The following is a 20744-nucleotide window of genomic DNA, read 5'->3' as shown; positions in this document are numbered from 1 at the left end:
CTGAAGTTAAGCTCTTGTGTTCTAGTAGCTGTGCTGAAGATCCTTGGTGTGCCACCTTCTGCAATCCATGCTGCTCTTCATGTTCCTTACTGACTTCCTGGTGATGAGCATCATGGTCTCCTGGTCTTTAGAATGGCCAAACATTGTACTGTGAATGGGGAAGATGGGCATGTGGAAGGCTCCAGGGAGGAGGGATCATTGATCATGTACCCTAATCCATGTGCCTGTTTAATGACCTGTTTTTTCTTCTTGGGTTTTAAGGGAGACAGTGCCCTCAAACACTTCTGTGCAGCTGGGAATGCAGGCTTCTGCTTCACCTTGAAGGACGCATTAATGATTTATTTCCAGAAGATACGAGAAGAGAGAAGTGAGCCTCTAGTATCATGCAGGTTCCTTGCATTGCCCATGGGTTAGAAGAGAGAAGAGTTGCTTCATGAGATTTGATCCCCTTTTTCCTGAAAAGTTCCACACATGGGTGAGTCCCCAGCATGTTTACACACCATTTCAGACACCTTTCTGGACAGAATTGAATCAGAGCCCCTGATGATGTGGAAGAGCTAAAGATGGGTTTGCTATGAATTTTATATTTCATTTCTCAGGGTCTGAGTCAAGCCAGCCATTGTGCTGTCAGCGCATGAGCTGCTGGTCAAATGTGAGGAAGTGGTCTTGCTTTATGAAAACACCACCCTGATTCAGTGAGCCAGAGGCAGCCTGCAGTCCCTGTTTTCCTGTAAAGGCAGATTGCTGTGGATGGCCTCTGGCCTCGTCATGCAGCCCTGCTCAGAGTAGGGGATTGAGGGACCAGGCAGATCCCTAGTTCCTTTTGACTTTTATTGCCATTGGGCCACCCCAGTGTCCTTGGACTCTACCTGGTCTTCTGGCCTGGGTCAGGGGATGTGAGGTTTGGAATCCCCCTCTGTGGCAGGATCCCAGGCCCCCCACCACTTGAGGGCAGGCACAAGCCTTCCCCAATTGTGTTAGAGGGGGAGAATTCTCCCACCCATCCTCATCCATGCTCATCCCGCATTTTGTAGCTTGATACCTGAAGACCTTTATTCATTGACTTAGTGGTTAGTGATGATGGTTGCTGCTGCAGTCTGGCTGGGCACAATTCAGGAGCCACTTGTCAAAAGAAACGAACTTTATTTTTAGAACCACACACGCCAAACAAAACAGCTCCTCAGGAAAAACCCTCAGAGCCCAAATGCCACCACCGGCTTCCCACTAGCCTCTCTCACCAACACATGCCTCTCCACCTCCCAAAATCCTCCTGCTCTTGAGGCCAATTGGCTGGGTCGCGTGGGCGGAGCCAAAAAAGTCCCCCAATGAGCAGCTCCGTGGTCTGAAAGGGAGGGAAACAGCCCAATGAGCATCACCGCAGAGGAGCCATTCAGCTAGTCGTTGCTGGGGCCGCTGTGAGACAATCATCAGCTGGCAGTCTGAACGTTTGCTGGCAGCTGGAAGTTTGCTGGGGCCCCTTCGGCTGTGGCTCTCAACATCTCCCCCTCTCTGTTTAAACAACAAGCATGTGGCTTAGGGACCGTGCCTGCCTTAGGTTGTCCAATAGTACATATGGTCCTTACCCGTTATCGGATGAGCTGACCTCAAGGTGTCAGCCTCCTGTCTTAGGTTGGTACCACTGCAATTGGATCATACCCGTCACTGACTACCGGTCCAGTATACAGCCACACCTGTGGAGAGATCTTTGTACCAGCAGGGGGTGAGGTTCTTTGCCTCACCTCTGTTGGCCACCAAATTTTAGCTTAACAATCATGACAAGCAGAAGGGACAAAGATACACCAAACCAATTGACGGTTCCTTTTGGAAAAATTGTACCACCGATGACATCATCAGCAAAAATACCACAACACTACCACAAGTCGCTGCACCAACAGATAGTTCACAATGCATACAAGTGAGTTCACAATGCATACAAGTGACACATAGTCTAGGAAAGTTCTGCAAGCAGTTCAGTGATGGCTATTGCAGAAGCTGTAGATTGGTTTTATCTTTGTCTTCACCAGCACTGGGATGAAGATAGGAATTCTGGCAATAATGGCTAAAGAAAAAATTATGTAACATTCCAGAAGGCACTAAAAGAAAACAATTTTCTTAACAATTTATATTATCTTGAAGAGAATTATTAAATTTAATGAAAAGGAAAGGTGAAAGTAAGCAAACAGATCTGTTAACCTCCTTTTTTGTTCACATATTAAAACAATCCTCAACAGTTGTTTACCCAATTTAAATTAAACCATTTAAATCACGTGAATAAAAAATATATATTTGGATCCATTTTTTCATGAGCGCTCATCATATATGATATATGGACATACATACATTCAAACATATAACACAAAACACAAGTGTGCACACATAATATAATACATACAACACATAACATAATAGTAAAGGCCTTATAACTTTTTACAGGTGAAATCTCCATTGCAATGTTTAAAAACTCTATAGTCAAAAAATAGAACTGATCAGCAAAACATTAACCTAGGTCTGTATGAGCTCAAAAAACAAAATAGAACTTCATGATATGGGAAAGGGCAATAATAAAATAGATATTGAAAAAAGCATCCTGGTTCTGTTGCAGATGTAAGAATAGCCAAATTGGAGTTTTGGATATCAGCTGTTATGGATTTGAGCCAAATCATCTTCTTTTTGGTCTCTAGAAATTGCTTTAGTTAATCTCTCTGGAATCCAAATTCCCTGCTGTTGTTCCTGTGGAAACACACAAACAGACCTCTGACTCCAGTCAATTACTGGGTCAGGACCTTTCCATTGTCCTGTTAGAATATCTTTCCAAAGTACCTTGGGCTTATGTACATTTTTTGGACACATATACCTTTCCGCAGCACTAAGTCCTGATGAATCCAAATTTAAAAAGTTTAGAGTAAAAAGGGTTATTTTAAATTTATCTTTGGGGAATATATACCCCTTCCCAATTCCATCTTTTTGCTTTAATAAGTACATTTTAATAGTTTGATGAGCTCTTTCAACTATGCCTTGTCCCTGTGGATTGTATGGGATTCCTGTTATATGAGTAATGCCAAATGATGAGCAAAATTGTTTAAAAGAGGTAGAAGTATAACCAGGGGCATTATCTGTTTTTAACTGTTTTGGAACGCCCACAGTGGCAATATTTTGTAAGCAATGAGCTATAACATCTTTAGTTTTTTCTCCGGCATGAAGGGAGCCCATCAAAAATCCAGAAGAAGTATCAACTGTAACATGCAAATATTTTAATTTTTGAAATTCTGGCAAGTGTGTGACGTCCATCTGCCAAATATGGTTAGGTATCCTCTAGGATTGACTCCAAGATTAACTTGTGGTAAAAAGGTCACACAATTTTGACATTGTTTTATTATTTGTCTAGCTTGTTCTGTAGTTATTTTAAAATGCTTTTGTAAAGTATTAGCATTGACATGGAACCTTTTATGAAAATTTATAGCTTCTTCTAATGTAGAGAAAATATGTATGTCATGTGTAGTTTTATCTGCTAAATCATTGCCCAAACTAAGGGCTCCTGGCAATCCTGTATGGGCCCTGATATGTCCTATAAAGAATGGATCTTTTCTGTCCCGGATTAGACTTTGTATAGTGGAAAGCAAAGAGAAAACAGTAGAGGAAGGGGAAATCCTACCAGTATCTTCAAGGGATACTATAGCATTAACTATATACTGACTATCGGAAAATAAATTAAATACAGAATCTTTAAACATCACAAAAGCTTGTAATACTGTATTAAGCTCTACCTTTTGAGCTGATTGTTTGGGTACTAAAAATGTAAAAGTTTGATCAGGTGTAACTATTGCTGCTGTACCATTATTTGACCCATCAGTGAATATATTTGGAGCATTCATGATAGGTGTTTTTGGAAAAATTACAGGATGCGATGACCAAAAAGACAATAAAGGATTAGATGGTAAGTGGTTATCAAATGAAACATTAGATTTGCACATGATTATTGCCCAAGTATTTAACTCATTAGCTAAGTCATCAATTTGATTCATAGTATATGGAGTAATAATTTTATTGGGAGAAATCCCAAACACTCCCTTTGCTGCTTTTATTCCTTTGAGTATTAATTGTCCTACAGCCTCAGGATACCTAGTAAGAATAGTGTTAGGAGAATAAGATAAATGTATCCATATTAATGGACCTTCTTGCCAAAATACTCCTGTAGGAATATTTTTTGTTGTTATTACAATAAATAATAAAGGCAAACTTATATCAATTCTATCCAAATGCATATTTTCCATATATGTTTCAATAATTTTTAATGCCTTTCTTGCTTCAGGAGTTAATATGCGGGGTGAATTTGGATCTGATGGACCTTTTAGGATATCAAATAAAGGTCCCAACTCTCCTGTTGGTATGCCTAGATAAGGCCTTATCCAATTTATGTCTCCTAATAACTTTTGAAATGAGGTCTTCTGATCCCAGGTGCAAAGGGGTAAGTCCTCTAACTCCAGGGGCCATGAAGGGACATCTGAGTTTCCCTCGTCCTTCTTTCCCTCTCTGAACCCAGGGTGTCCTCACACTAACCACAGTTAGGACCCTGGCCTCATTCCCCAGTGAGGATCATTAGGCTCCATAAAGGACAGTCTCTAAGATGCTCAGTGGACCAACACCCTCTGCACAACCCATAACCCTATTCACCCAAGAGGCAAGAGGATTTCTATTCAGGAAAACCAGGAAAGGGAGAGCCTTTCTCAAGGACACAACGACATTAGTGAGTGAGGGAGTGATTAATGGATGGAGAACTATTTCCAACACCAACTTCCAGGAGCATATATGGCCCCCTGGAGAATTCTGCAGTGTGTTGGTGATTAAGGAGAATGTGTGAATCCAGGGGTCACTAGGTCCTCTCAGCCATAAGGAGGGAAACTGCCATAAAGGAACTAGGACAAGGGTGCAAGGAATGCTCACTGGGGGGAGATCGGAAGGAAGGAAAGTGTACTCATTAGAAAAATGTCGCCTGAAAATTCTTAGCCAGCCAAAAGTCGTGCGAACTTGTGTGGGAAAAGAGTCTTTGCACAGTGATGAAGCTAAGAGCTCACATGATGGAACACAGCATCAACTGGGACCAAATCCAATATCTGATATTCTTGTAGGAAGAGGAGAGTCTGGACCCAGAGACCAGGGAGACTTGGGGATACCAGCTATGTGAGGTTGGAGCCAGGGCGGGATGCCCATATGGGAACCACAGATCGTGGGCAGCAATAGGAGAGTGGGCAAGGGCTGGGAGAGTTGGGGGGACAGTCCCCTAGGAACCTGTGAGGTGTTTTGGCAGTGAGACCGCCCAACACCTTGTGTGTTGAGCCCCTGGAGCTTGAGGGAAGGCCCTTCCTCTGTTGTTGGCCACCCAGTTGACAGAGTTTGGTTGTAGCAGGCCTAGGACCCAGCCGAAGGTCTGAGCATGTTGGCCATGCAGGGTGGATCTGGACCGCAGACACACTCTGATGACTGTAGGGTTTCAGCCATGCATCAACACAAGCACCAAGTCAGGCCAGGTGGGGAAAGGGCTAGGAACACACTCTGGGGGCTGGTGCCTATATTACTGGGAGCACTTCTGACCCCAATTCCCTGATCTGCTGCCAACACAAGCTACAGAGGAGGGTGGAGGGACACAGAGCATGGATCTTCCCCACTCAGTGGGCCCAGGCATGTACCATGGCCAGCAGCCTCGTGCCTTGCCCGGTGAGTCCTGAAGCGGCCCCCTCTTCCCATCCTGAGAGCTCTTCCCTTCCTCATGTGCTACTACCTTCCCACTGTCTCTGGAAATATCTACTTGCTGTGGTCCTCAGGCAGTTTATGATTTAAGTTAAAAAAGAAAAAAAAAAAACAGGTCTTGGTGCTCAAAAATATTTGATTTGCCCATCCTCATCCCCCAACCCCAATATTTTCATTATTTCCTCAACATATGAAATTTTACCAGCAAAAAGTTAAAAAGTTTTGAATTATACAAAGTTGATTCAAATAACATTGGTATACATAATCAATCACTGTACTTTCAATGTTTGCTCTCCTTTCCTGTTAGAAACTGCTCGGGAAAAAAGAGAACAGAGGGGGCTGGGGATGTGGCTCAAGTGGTAACGTGTTCGACTGGCATGCGCGAGTCAGTGGGTTCGATCCTCAGCACCATATAAAATAAAATAAAATAAAGATATGTCCACTGAAAACTGGAAAAAAAAAAAAAACAAAGAGAACAGAGGACAGACTCATGGAAGTACTTGAACTGATAAGAAGCTCCCACTCAAGCTCAGCATTCAGTCCTGGACAGGGTAAGACCAGGCCACTTTGACATATGTTCCAAAGAGTCTACCAGACAGAATCCTCTGACTGATCCCTGACTGAGCCATAGGAACTGGCTAGAAAAGCCTTCACATCCTCAATACATTCTTCACTTCAGAATACTGGACAAGCATTGATATTCATCTCTCGTTACCTTGCTCCCCAGCCAACCATTCTTCAACAAATTCAAAGGAGCAACTCATGCAAGCACACAGAAAGGGATGTTCACTACACACATCCATGTGTGAAAAAGACAACTGGTATTTCTTGTTTGGGCTATTTCAAATGAAATCCCTTCTGCATGACCTCCACAAACCAAAGGAAAATATTTGTGAAATTCCCACGTAGAAGACAAGATACACTTGCCAAGGAGGCAGTGCCAAGAATTTTGACACTCCAAATGTAGAGTGTGTGTTTAGGAGGCAGTCACAGTTTCCATGAGAGAGTCCCATGAAATCAATTAGGAAGATCCATGCTCTAGCCCTACCATGCAAGTGATGTGACTTGAAAGAGTCACTTAGTCTTAGTAACCATCATCACTAACAACTAAGTCAATGAATAAAGGTCCTCAGGTGCCAAGCTACAAAATGTGGGATGAGCATGGATGAGGATGGGTGGGAGAAGTCTCCAACTCTAACACAATTAGGGAAGGCTGTGCCTGTCCTCAAGTGGCTGGGGGGGCTTGGGATCCTGCCACAGAGGGGGATTCCAAACCTCACATCCCCTGACCCAGGCCAGAAGACCAGGTAGAGTCCAAGAATCCTGGGGTGGCCCAATGGCAATAAAGGTCAAAAGGAACTAGGGATCTGCCTGGTCCCTCAATCCCCTACTCTGAGCAGGGCTGCATGACGAGGCCAGAGGCCATCCACAGCAATCTGCCTTTACAGGAAAACAGGGACTGCAGGCTGCCTCTGGCTCACTGAATCAGGGTGGTGTTTTCATAAAGCAAGACCACTTCCTCACATTTGACCAGCAGCTCATGTGTTGACAGCACAATGACTGACTTGACTCAGGCCCTGATGAATGAAATAGAAAATTCATAGCAAACCCATCTTTAGCTCTTCCACATCATCAGGGGCTCTGATTCAATTCCGTCCAGAAAGGTGTCTGAAATGATTTCTAAACATGCTGGGGACTCACCTCTGTGTGGAACTTTTCAGGAAAAAGGGGATCAAATCTCATGAAGCAACTCTTCTCTCTTCTAGCCCATGGGCAATGCAAGGAACCTGCATGATACCAGAGGCTCACTTCTCTCTTCTCATGTCTTCTGGAAAGGATTCGTTAATGCTTCCTGCAAGGTGAAGCAGAAGCCTGCATCCCCAGCTGCACAGAAGTGTTTTAGGGCAGTGTCTCCCTTAAAACCCAAAAATAAAAAAACAGGTCATTCAACAGGCACATGGATTCGAGTACATGTTCAATGATCCCTCCTCCCTGGAGCCTTCCACATGCCCATCTTCCACATTCACAGAGCAATGCTTGGCCATTCTCAAGACCAGGAGACCATGATGCTCATCACCAGGAAGTCAATAAGGAACATGAAGAGAGCAGCATGGATTGCAGAAGGTGGCACATCAAGGATCTTCAGCTCTGCTGCTAGAACACAAGAGCTTAACTTCAGTATTGACTTTTTGCCAACTACCAAGTACGATAGCAGTGTCAAGCCCAATATGCAGATATGCAAGTAGTAGGTGACACCCCGCATCCATTCACAAAAGTGGGCAACATCTGCATCAGAACAAGGAAGTATCTTACCCTTACTCATAAAAATCATCAGAAACAAAATAAAATGGATGCAAGACTTCTCATTTCACTATTAGGTAGCTGTTGGAATTCCCTATTAAATAATACCTCCTCCAAAATAAAAAGTATCTCAGACATGTGTCAACTATTCAATGGATGACATTTTAAAAACTATGGACTTTACTTAATATTTATGTATGCTATATCCCTGCCTAAGGCTCTATGAGAAAGGAGCACATAGAATTGGATCTTTGAAAATCTCACATTTGCTGATAAATATTACTGCTGATCTCAGGCATGGCGAAGTGAAAAGTGGGACTTTGGATATTCCAAGAATGCTATGTTGTGGGATTGGTGTCCCTGATTCATACATAGCATATGGTTTCTATGAAATCCAGTGAGGGAGCAGGAGTAACGAAGCTGATTGCACAGATGACCTCAGGGAATACTGACAGATAGGCCAAATGAAAAATATGTTCCAGCTAACCATTGGTATTTGGGCTTCTGATCCCAGTCCTGTTTTTAAAAAAGGTGCAGACAGGCAGTGTTCATTAAAAACTGTCTACCATGTAAAAGTGGGTAATTTAAATGGCATCTAGTTACACATCTGATAGAATGGTCTGGCAACATATGAATTTCATTCTAACAACAACAACAACAACAAAACATAGAAAATGAGACATAAAGATAAAACCTTGTCTTCACCAGGATGCCTAAAAATAGGTTTTATTTGGCTCATGCAAATAAATATCTTTCAATAGAATTTCTGATTTCTGAATGAACCCATTCAACTTCATACTGCACAGATCACAAGGTTTTCTTTACAGAATATTCTCTTCTTCTTCTTAAAGCCTCACATAGAAAATGTCTCACAGGACATAGGAGGGGAATGACCCAAAGGATGAGAGAATGGCTGGAACCGTTCTCAAATGTGCCCATGTAGCCTAAAGTTTGAAGGCATCTAATTGTACTCTAAAACAATTATGAACCTATTTGATCCATTATTAATAAATATCACCACTTTACCACTTGAACCAAATCACAGAAAATTGGAAACAGATGATCATTGGCTTTGATACCTTTACTTCTGTTTCATTACTCAGAGTCGATCAACTCTACACTTCAAGTGACACAGATTTATTACAGAATGCCTAAGATCCTAAGGATCTATTTTAGCTCAGCCCATGGTATTGCTTCATTATTTTATCATTTTGTAAGTAATAAAATATAACTTCATGTTGGATGATATATTCAAGCCATGAATATATCATCCAACATTGTTCTTCCCAAAATATTAGCCCAATTTCTGCGCGTGCTCACTTACTGTTTAGGAATTTTACTAATTGTTTGAAGGTTCTAGAGGACCTGTTAGACTCCTGATGGACAAACCATACGACATACTCCAGAGAACGGACGAGTGCCATAAGAAGAAAATAAGGTCAGCCTACAGCAATGGGCAGCTGCCTGCCCTCGGCTGGGAGGAGCCCTGGCCATGGCACCAGGGCTGCTGGGCAGCAGAAGCCTCCACAGCCCTGCAGGGAGCCTGGAGCACAGCTCTGCCTAACCATGCTCAGCCCTGGACAGATGCACATGAGTTCCCATCACAGGCTCGAGTGTGACAGTCCCAGGTGCATGCCTGTCATGCCAGCCACCAGGGAGGCTGAGGCAAGAGGAACGTTTGAGGTCAGCCTTGGCAACTTAGACCCCGAGGCAAAGGGGAAATACTTTTACAGGGGTCTCTGAGGGTGTAGCTCAGGTAGGTCACTTGCCTCACAGGCTCAAGGCCCTGGGTTCAATCCCCAGAACCCACGTACACACAAAAAGTGAACTTGGAATATTGTTTAAAATGATGGATCAGGTACACACAAGGACTTCAATATGACCTCTCAGAGGAGCTCAATTTGAGATCAGACTGAACAAAAGACCACCTGGACCATTGACTCAGTGTCTGAAACCCTCTGTGAGCATGGGAAGCACTGCTGGCAAGACACCAGAGGGCCAAAGCACTTGTGCCCCCTGCAGGGGTGTCTCTTGTCTACCGCCAAAGACTGTTCCCCTCCTGGGGCAGCTGAGAGCAAGCTGGGCCTTGGAGCAAGGACTAGTGCTTTAGATATAGACTATGCAAGCAAGGGGCAATGTCTTTAATAAAACTAAAATTAAAAAGTCACATTGAAAAAATTTTAAAAAGAAGAAAATAAGGTCAAGTAGAGGAAGCCCATTTTCACAGGAAAAAATCCCCCAGTGAAAAGCATCAGAATAGATACCAAGAAAAATACCAACAAAAACAGTGTGCTCCCACTATGTATCTACTCAACATGCAAAAGTTAGAAAGCTAGATAATACAATCCTGGCCACAGGTAGAGCTATGCAGAAGAGCCACCTGGCAGTGCTTAGTCAAAGAAGTAAACATGCACACTTTGACCTAGAAATTCCACCTGTGTGTAAACCAGGCGGTGCTTAAGCAGTTTCACAAGGGGACATGCACAGGGAAATTTATCCTCAGGTTCTTATAGAGTTGTCTGTGCTTACAGGGAGTTGATGGTTGTCAAGATGCCCACAGCTGCGAAAGTCAAAAGCTAAAAAAATAATAGATGCCAACCTGGATATATTAATAATCCCGTATCTATGATCACCTTCATAAGGTAGCTTCCCAACTTCTGTGTGGAAGTGTGTTTCTCCTTGGCCCTTACACTGTTGTGGAGACCACTAGGAGTTCAGCTTTGTGCAGGATCATCTGACCTGGACTTTTTGCAAGACCTGTACAGCCCTCACACATGCTCAGATGCTACAGGACTTTTCAGACCAGTCCAGACAACAGTAGGCATCCATTCATTGTCTGCACTCTACAGATTCCTAGATGCACGACATTCATTACCATCAAATGCAGAATTTTCATCAAAAACTAATATATATATCATTCCAATCTGAATCAAGAAAATCGGAAATATCCCCAAATCCAAAGAGTGGATCCCCATTGTGATGCTACAAGTTGAAAATTCCACAGCTGACCTCATGGGATGGTTCACAGTCAAAAGACAGCTGCATGAAAAATATTACATGACATGACCTTCCTGCTATGTGAAAAGTGGCATGTGAAGTACACATGCATGTCTTCCTCAGACATGGGTTCATTTGCAAGACACCTTGTGCAATTGAAAATACTCCAAAAGGGGAGAAATCAGAACCGTGTCTCCAAAGTATTTCAGCAGAGACCAACTCCATCTGTCTATCTATCTCTCAGTGAGTGTGTGTGCTCTTGTGTGTGTTTGTGTGTCTTTGTTTGTGTTTGTACCATCATAGCTGATACTTCATTGCCCCCATTGGAAAACTGACTCAGATAACGCCATCTGCCAAACTCCTAAAAACCAAAGTTCTTGCTGATAGAATGAAACATTCCTTCCTGTTGGTTTGGATGTGTCCTTTAGGAATCACTGCTACATTTAGTATACTCAAATCATCACAGTAGATCAGGTAACAAAAACATATATATTTTAAAATAATAATATATTAATGGAAACAACAAATACAGGATAGAGTAACAACTGTGTTACTAAACAAGGTCAAGGACAATGGCAAACTATAGATTTAAACTTTGAAGAAAATAGTAATCAATGTAAATATTCCTGGGCTGCCTCAGCCCCGCCCAGGCACACAGCAGCAGAATGGTTTTGCAAGCATCCTCAGGAGGGCAGGAGCCTTCTTTCCAGGACGAGAGGGAGGTTGAGGCTGGATCCACCCATCATTCTTTTGGGAGAGGCTCCTTTTCCTCAGCACAAAGTTGGATTTTTTGTGAGCATTCTTGGCATAAAATACGTTGGCCTCTGCTGGAATCCTCAGCTCTGGGGAGAGAGGGGTGTACAAAAAGAAGGTGGCACTCAGGAGGTGCTCCCTAGGACACGCCAACATCTGAGAGCCTGTGCCAGAAAAGGCCAGAGCCACACACCTGAGAGCTCTCCAATTCAGCACCAATACCAACAAAGACAGCCTCCACAGTCCTCCCTGAGGAAGAACTAGGCAGAGCACTTCAACAGACCTAATGTCTGTTCCTACCGAAGGCTTTGGACTCCAGAATATCTCAGGTCCTCTTGCATCTGCCAAAGCACACCACTAGGGTTTGCATCTGAAATCTCCCACAAAAGGCTCCTGTGCCGAAGATTCAGTCCCCACATGAGCCATCTTCATAGGTGGGTTTGGAGGGAAGCATTGGATGGTGAGTGCTCTGATGTCAACATGAAATTCTCATTCAAGATGAATACACTACTGGGGGGTGGGAGGGACTGGAAGAAAGGTTGAGCATGGTTGGAGTAAGACCTAAACAGGGTTGTGCCCTGGGCAACAGTACCTTGTTCCTGTTGGCTCCACTGAATCCTCATTCTCCAAGTAGAGGTCCTCCCTCTCCATCTTTCTCTCTCTCCCTCTCTGCCAGCCTCGTTCTCTCTCTCCCAGTCTATGCCTTTGTGGCAAGGGCTGAGGAGCTCTCCACTGCCACACACTAGAGCTTTATGGACAGCCTCAGTGCACAACCAAAGAGAAAGCTATGAAACCCAGAGAAAAGGCCTAGGATTCCTCCTCTGAGTTATTTTCCTCAAGTATGGCCACAGTGAGGACAGGCTGACCAGCACGGATACCACGTTAGAGCCATGCTTCTGCGTTGGTGGAGCCCACCTCCATGTGAACCAGGCTTCTGAGAATGGAGGCCACATTCCAAATACTGCCCTACTGAGAACAATGGTTCCAAAGACCAGCAAAGGGACTGCTTCCCTCCAACATGGTGTATGGCCCAGTGGTGCCATGACCCCGAGTGGGGGAATACAACAGCCGCTTCTCCTTCCTCTGAACATGTGTTTCCTGTCGCCCTCCTCTAACCTAGAGCCTGTTCTCCATCCCTTCTGGGTTGGATGTGGAGATCTCTGCTATGAATTTCTTAGGCTACCAAGGCCCCAGACAGACTTCCTCTTCCATAGACTCTACTAACCTAACAGTAGGTTAAGATAGGAGACAAGTGATCCTAGAACTCATAGGGATGGTGGTCTTCAGGGTACATAGGCTGGGATAATGGCTGCTGTGGTGTTTGGCTCACAAAAACCAACCAACCAACCAACAAAAAAGCGCTGGCATTATTATCAGATGAGCTCTGTGGCTACGTGCTCAGGAAGCCCTCATCTGACTTTAGTTAGGGATCACAACCTGGCTATTGTGATCACTCCTTGCCTAGTGGACTCAGGTGCGTAAGACCATGGAATTTATGCAAAAACAGATGATTCAGGCTGTCTCCCAGGCTGTGTTTTCTTCCCAATTTCATCCTGTTACTGCTTGCTAGAATCCTGGCAATGCTCTGCCCAGGCAGTGGTTTTCTGGTCACACAGAAGGCTTTCAATAGTACTGCTTCAGTCCACAAAATGCCAGTTCCCTCTTTAGCCCATGCATTCCCATGTTCCTTTGAAACCACTCCTATCCCAGACCATGAAAACATACTGCTCCTGGAGAGAGGCTTTCCTCCTCACTCCTCAAAGATGTCAGCTTTGGATGCCTGTTCATGTCCAGGGGAGGGCACCTGGTGGGGAGCCGCAATATCCACTGGGGTATACTATTGGACCTCAAGACCTTCCACCAGCAGAAGTGCAGTTGGCTTTGTGCACGAACCCAACACACCTGTTGGAGTGTTCTTGGGGGTCAGAGACTACTCTTTGTTGCTAAGAGTTGACCTGAGTCCACATCCTGACCCTTGCTCTCTGCTATCTGATTGTCTCACTTACTCTGACGGCGAGAGATGATTTGGCCCAGCTCATAATCCTCTGGATTCTCCTCAGTAAGGAAGTGTAGGTCGAGGGCGCTGCGGATGACGACAGGAGCCCTATCCTGGCAGGTCACCTGGAGCAGCATGGGAGACAGGCCTTCAGGAAATAGGCCTTGAAGTGACTACTCAAGGACAGTGGGCAGGGGCATTCTGGAGGCACCTCCACTCTAAATACAAGGGCAACATCCATGACCCTACTACCCGAGGCTGACCTCCTGCTCATCGTGTGGGCTCTTCCCACAGGCTACTAGCCCAATCCGTGTACATAGGACTTCCTGGGCCTGCCATTGCTCTTTGTGGAGCTGCACTCCTCTCGGAGTGAAAGGACCCCACTACCTGCATACAGATGCAATCTCATCCCACAAGTTGGGAGGAATGGGACAATAGCCTCCAAGATCCCAGGTCTGCCCGAGGATGCAGGCGGCATTGGGAATGGCCTAGGCACAAAACCTAGAGGCTTTGGTCTGGATTGCCAGGGCCAAAAACAGACCCAGGAACATGACCACACACAGGAGTGCTGAAAGATAGCCACGAGAGCTCCTGGCCTCCAGAGGCTCAGTGCTGGCTGGGATGTAGGAGGGCACCTCATCCGGCAAGGGTGGTCATTGGGTTACCTGGACATTTAGTGTGCTTGCTCCACATCCATATCGACTCTGCAGAGAGACTCTCTCAGCTCCTTGTTCAAGGAACATGCAGAACCTCACACTGCTGTCCTCCTCCATAGACGTCAGCATCCCATACAAGGGAACCTGCAACCTACTTCCTGTCCTATTCTCATCTGTCACCCATACCTGTCCCTGCCCTTCTGGACTGCATGCTGCCACCTGACACACAGACTCCCTCAGACATGGCAGTGGACAAGCTGCTGCACTCGCTCATCTCAGCTCCAGCCCTTCACACTGACCTCTCCCTTCTTGATTCCCATCTATCCTCCTGATCATCCAGAAGCTCCAAATTCAAGAGGGCATGAGTAGTCCATGGTATTGGACCAGTGTCTGCTCCCCACCCAGGTGTAAGCACCACGGGACACCCCTGCTCCCAGGCTTACCAGAACACTCTTGGCCATCTCTGGACTTTGTGTTTCTAGGTGGACACGAATTAAGCAGGTGTCTCCCACCTGCTTGTGGGAAAGCGGCCTGGAGGACTTGCAGGTTGATTCTGAGAACTGTGGGGGATGGAACATCAGCAAACCCAGAAACAGAAAGCCACCCCAGACTGTCAGTTGGCTCTATGGGCTTCCAGCAAATATGTCCAGGTGCTGAGGCTTCTTATTTCCTCAGGTCGGAGTGGAATGGCAGCACATGCACAGCTTGAATAAGGTAGGTGTTTACCTCCTTTCCCTTGACCTGGGGGCGTTTCCTCACGATGAAATATTGTATTCCCAGATTCATGGACAGACACACGAGTGCGTGGTCAGAGACCTTGATTTCTGCAGAGCGAAGTGGAGAGAATTGTTAGGTGGCACTCAAGGATTATACCACAAAACACCCACAACCCCTGAGAGTCTCCGCCAGGCCCATCACACTTTGGTATTTTGGGGCCAAGGCCCACTTTCTCTTGGCTGTCAGTTATCCTGAGCCCACTGTGGATCATGTCTCCCCACTGTCTGATTGTCCTACTTACTCTCATCCTCAGACATCATATACAGCAGCTCAAAGTTGTCCACATCCTCATGCTGCAACAAATTTTGGTCCAAGGCCCTGCGGATGAGGCTTGTCACCGTCTCCTGAAAGGTCACCTGGATCAGGGTGGGACAAATGTCATCAGAGAATGGCTTTTAGAAGAGCTACCCAGAAGACTGTGGTCAAACATTCAGGAGAAATCTCAGCTACATATACAAGGGCACAATCTTGTTATCCTGCTACCTGAGTGTGTCCTCCATATACCACCTGGGTTCTTGCAATGTGCTACTAGAACAATCCTGGTACAAATATCTGCCTGTACCTGCCATCTCCCCTCCCCCTGGGGAGCCACATTCCACTCATGTCAAAGGACCAAACTGCCTATGCACAGACACACTCTCATCTCACTGAGATGAGAGCAATGGGCCAGGGATCTGCGCACCAAGTGTGATCTGGGATGCAGGCTGCCTTTGTGGGTGGAAGAGGCAGATGCACTGAAAATTTGGGTCCTGACTGCCACGACACAAAACGGACTCAGATACAAGAGTGTGCACTTGAGTGCTTCATGATAGCTTTGAGAGGCCCTGGCCTCTGGAAGCTCGGTGCGGGTCTGGTTGTAATGATGTACTTGACTCAGCACTGGCAGTCACTGAACATGTCTCCTCTGCAGCTGGACACCTGCAGCATTAGCGTGTCTACTGCACATCCATAGAAATTCTGCCAAGAACCCCTTTAGCTCCGTATTTACATACATGCAAAGCCTAACATTTCCGAAGCTTTGGCATGACCCCCCAGGTGATCCCGACCCCAAATTCCTACACCTAGTCATGCTAAGGAGGTTCTCTTCCCTGCCACCAGGAACACATCCCCTCCTACACATGTGACAAGTCACTGCCACCTCCTCTGCTCCAACTTCACTCATTGAGAATACCAAGTTCTAGGCACTGCAGCCTGCACCCTGGACATATCTCTGCCTTCATCTGTCCACAGCACTTCCGTCTGCACTTCTGGCCTGCAAAACCCACCATACACAGGCCCACTCACCACTGAAGCTGGGCATGCTGATGCTCTCCCTCCTCAGGTCAAGCCCTTAAGACGGACCTCTCTCTTCTTTATTTCCCACCATAGCCCTGGGGTTGGCTGTGTCTCCTGCCTTCCACTGTGTGGACACCCAGGAGGCAGCCCTGCTGTCGGGCTTACCGGGATGCGCTTTGTCTCCCTCAGGCTCTGTCCCTCTAGGAGGACGTGAACAACGCGGCTGTCTTCCACCTGCTCGCTGGAGTGAAGCAGTGAGGAGCTGCTACTCACAGCTGCTGGGGTCCTGGATGCCACTGCCACAGAAGGTTCCAAGAACTGTGGGGGATGACAACATCAGCAAAGCCCAGCAACTGCACCCCACCCAGCCTGGCAGTTGGCTCTGTGGGCATTCTACAACATCCATCCAGAACCTGAGGTTCTTGTCCCCTTGGAGGATGTGGAGTGGCACCAGGAGTAAAGACTGAAGAAGGTGGCTGTTTTGGGAACAAGAGATCCAGCACCTGCTGGGTGGGGATGAAATCCCAGGAGATTAACCCCATGTTGCTGCTGAAATGTAGGTTCCTCCCACAAATGACAGGCAGGAGCTCATTCCTAAGCTGGTCCTGCCTGTAAGGTTCAAGGCTCTGAACCCTGAAGGGCTCCTCCGTGTTCTGATCATTTTCACCCTGGGTTGGGACCAAGAATGGTGGGGTCAAAATGGAAATGGTGACAAACAGAAAAATGACTTGTGCCAATACACTAGAGTCAAAGCACAATGGGACAGTTCCCATCAGTACACACACACACACACACACACACAGAGTCAGAATAGGAGTCCTGGGCCATTCATCAGGGATCAGACTAGAGGGCCTGCTGGGCTCACCTGCCCTGTGCTACTCACTGTTACTCTTGAGCTCCTCTGCGACAATCGCCAGAGGCTCTGGCGTCTAAGATGAAGCCTCACCCAGTGTATCCACAAAAGGGCTAGTTGGCCCCCCTGAGATTCCTGGGAGCCTGAGGCTCGGCATTGTCTGCAACCACAGGAGAACATCCTTCTCCCTCCAGTGGCTCCAACCAAGTGAGCTCGGATGGCTTGGTCAGTGAAGTGGGTGCCTGGATACCAGGGTTCCATGTTCTGTTTGATCCATTGTCAAGGCAATGATGTCATTTCCTGTGCCCATACCTGAGCCTCTTTTCACATAAGACCACTTTCAACAGCCCTATGGGCTGCCGATTTCTCCTCCATGCCTACCCATCTCAGGTGCGCAGGTGTTCACCAACAACTACCCAAACATCCCCACCAGCATCTGCCCTGCTTGGTGCCACTAGAGTTCCAGCTTGGAGCCTTCAAAAATGCATTCACAACCAGTCCTTCCCTCTCAGCAGCTTTTGGACCCTGGTCCCATCATTGTGCAACTCATGGTGTGCCCAGTCTTTTCTGGAAAGTAGGGTAGCATCTAATCTCTAGGGTTTATTGTGTCTATTGGCCCATAACACCCTCTATTCTCTCTGAAACCAGAGATGGGACTCACAGGTGGCTAAAGCACAAATGTAGAGATGGGATAATCACAAGAAAGGGAGAGACAAAGAATGCACCCTAACTCAATCAGGCCTGTGTCCCACACAGGGACATGGCCAATGTCCGTCCCATCGTGGCTGCAGTTCCCTCTCTACACCATGGCAAGTTGGAGGGGACTGAGATGCAGAGGCTGCTCCCCTCTGCCATACAACTTCCCAAGGCTTCTCCTAAGATTTCAAAAGGGCCAAGTGTGTCTAGTGTTGGGGTCTCACAGAGACTCCGAGGTACCACAGCATCCTGCTGCCCAGAACCGGTTCACCCCTCACCTCAAGGGGGCTCAGCCTCTGGATTCATGGGAATTGAAGTGGGTACAGGTGATGGGATATCACCTCCAAGACTGAGTTATGCCAAGTCCATGACCCCTGTCTGCATCCCTGTCTCCAGCACCACTCCCCCCTCTCTCTTTCCTCCTCAGAGCAAACAAATCCATTTAGCAAGTGTGTCCTGTGATAAAGACATGACGGTCACCCATCCTCTCATTACAAAAACACTGAGGCTCAGCCAACATGGATCCTACAGGGAACACAGGCATAAACTCAGACTCCGATCCTCCCAGCCGAGCCTCAGTGGAGCCTGGACTCCCAGCCTCCTGAGTCAAGGAAACAGAGGTTCCTAGCCGAGCCAAACTGAACTTGGATGCAGCCGCACACAAACTGAACTCATCAATGCCCCCTTGCTCTCAGTTGTGAGTAAGAGGGGAAGTGGTGTTTCACAACCCTGGACATCAAGTGCAGTCTCCAGGCTTTGGGGTGTGCCCTGGCCTCTGTCTATCTGCCCAGGCTCTCCAACCCACACTGGCCTCTTACCCAACCTCCTCCTAGGGCCAAACTCAATCCTGCCTCTCAATTTCTGCTGCCTTCCCCAACACACTGCTCCCCAAAATGAGCAGGGCTGGCTCTCGGTTATCATGCTGGTGCCAGCAGCAATGCCACCCCACTGACATAATTCTGAGTCCCAACCTAGGCACTCCAGCTGTCTTTGCCACACCTGGCCTGTTTGGGCTCTGGCTCTTGCTCTTTTCTTTCATGTGCATGTGTTTTGAGGTTTTGAGTTTCTCCCACTGCAGAATGCAGCTGTAGCAGGGTAGAGCTCATGAGGGTGACACTCTGAGCCACATCCAATCCCATCAGGACTGTTCACTGGGGTGATGCTGGAACACAGTGATGAGTGAATACATGGGAGGTGGTTGGACCCACCTTGCCTCTGAGTGGCTTCCTTTCAGGACAGGAATGTAGGGATGGGAGCCCCTGGCGTGGGATGCTTTGCACAAGGCGTGACCATGGGCTCTCTTTCCTGGCAAAAATGGCTCCACTCAGCATGGAGAGCACTGTCATTCCTGGTGGCTAACAACAGCCCTGGACCCCAGAAAGGAACCCACACTTAAGTTTTACGTCTGAGTGTGCGTGTCCTCGAGGAAATGAGGTCTCCTGATCCCAGATGCAAAGGGGTAAGTCCTCTAACTCCAGGGGCCATGAAGGGACATCTGAGTTTCCCTCGTCCTTCTTTCCCTCTCTAACTAACCACAGTTAGGACCCTGGCCTCATTCCCCAGTGAGGATCATTAGGCTCCATAAAGGACAGTCTCTAAGATGCTCAGTGGACCAACACCCTCTGCACAACCCATAACCCTATTCACCCAAGAGGCAAGAGGATTTCTATTCAGGAAAACCAGGAAAGGGAGAGCCTTTCTCAAGGACACAAGGACATTAGTGAGTGAGGGAGTGATTAATGGATGGAGAACTATTTCCAACACCAACTTCCAGGAGCATATATGGCCCCCTGGAGAATTCTGCAGTGTGTTGGTGATTAAGGAGAATGTGTGAATTCAGGGGTCACTAGGTCCTCTCAGCCATAAGGAGGGAAACTGCCATAAAGGAACTAGGACAAGGGTGCGAGGAATGCTCACTGGGGGGAGATCGGAAGGAAGGAAAGTGTACTCATTAGAAAAGTGTCGCCTGAAAATTCTTAGCCAGCCAAAAGTCGTGCGAACTTGTGTGGGAAAAGAGTCTTTGCACAGTGATGAAGCTAAGAGCTCACATGATGGAACACAGCATCAACTGGGACCAAATCCAATATCTGATATTCTTGTAGGAAGAGGAGAGTCTGGACCCAGAGACCAGGGAGACTGGGGGATACCGGATATGTGAGGTTGGAGCCAGGGCGGGATGCCCATATGGGAACCACAGATCGTGGGCAGCAATAGGAGAGTGGGCAAGGGCTGGGAGAGTTGGGGAGACAGTCCCCTTGAAACCTGGGAGGGGTTATGGCACTGGGACAGCCCAACACCTACTGTGTTGAGCCTCTGGAGCTCAACGGAAGACACTTCCTCTGTTGTCGGCCACCCAGTTAACAGAGTTTGGTTGCAGCAGCCTAGGACCCAGCTGAAGGTCTGAGCATGTTGGCCATGCAGGTTGGATCTGGACCACAGACACCCTCATCAGAGATTGTAGGGTCTCAGCCCTGAGGCAAGACAGGCACTAAGTCAGGCCAGGAGGGGAAACGGATAGGCACACACTCTGGGGGCTGGTGCCTGTGTTACTGGGAGCACTTCTGATCGCAATTCCCTGATCTGCTGCCAACACAGGCTACAGAGGAGGGTACAGAAACACAGACCACGGATCTGCCCCACTCAGTGGGCCCAGGCCAACACCACACCCAGCAGCCTCGTGCCATACCCAATGAGT

The 20744-nt window shown here is 47.0% G+C and overlaps 1 protein-coding gene across 1 annotated transcript; it reads right to left on the bottom strand.

The window, feature by feature from the left end:
• Positions 1–1394: 1394 nt before the first annotated feature.
• On the bottom strand, positions 1395–19155 carry LOC144249841 (ral guanine nucleotide dissociation stimulator-like). Its single transcript, XM_077792038.1, has 7 exons — positions 19123–19155; positions 15467–15581; positions 15175–15272; positions 14892–15008; positions 13803–13917; positions 11783–11885; positions 1395–1413 (listed from the first exon to the last, which is right to left on the bottom strand). The coding sequence occupies exons 1-7, from the start codon at positions 19153–19155 to the stop codon at positions 1395–1397; spliced, it is 600 nt and encodes a 199-aa protein (XP_077648164.1).
• Between the last annotated feature and the right edge of the window lie 1589 nt (positions 19156–20744).

The sequence above is a fragment of the Urocitellus parryii genome, chromosome 12, assembly GCF_045843805.1.
Source record: "Urocitellus parryii isolate mUroPar1 chromosome 12, mUroPar1.hap1, whole genome shotgun sequence".
Classification (NCBI taxonomy): domain Eukaryota; kingdom Metazoa; phylum Chordata; class Mammalia; order Rodentia; family Sciuridae; genus Urocitellus; species Urocitellus parryii.
Note: the sequence above shows the minus strand (reverse complement) of the source record. Positions and strands in the feature narration are given on the sequence as shown.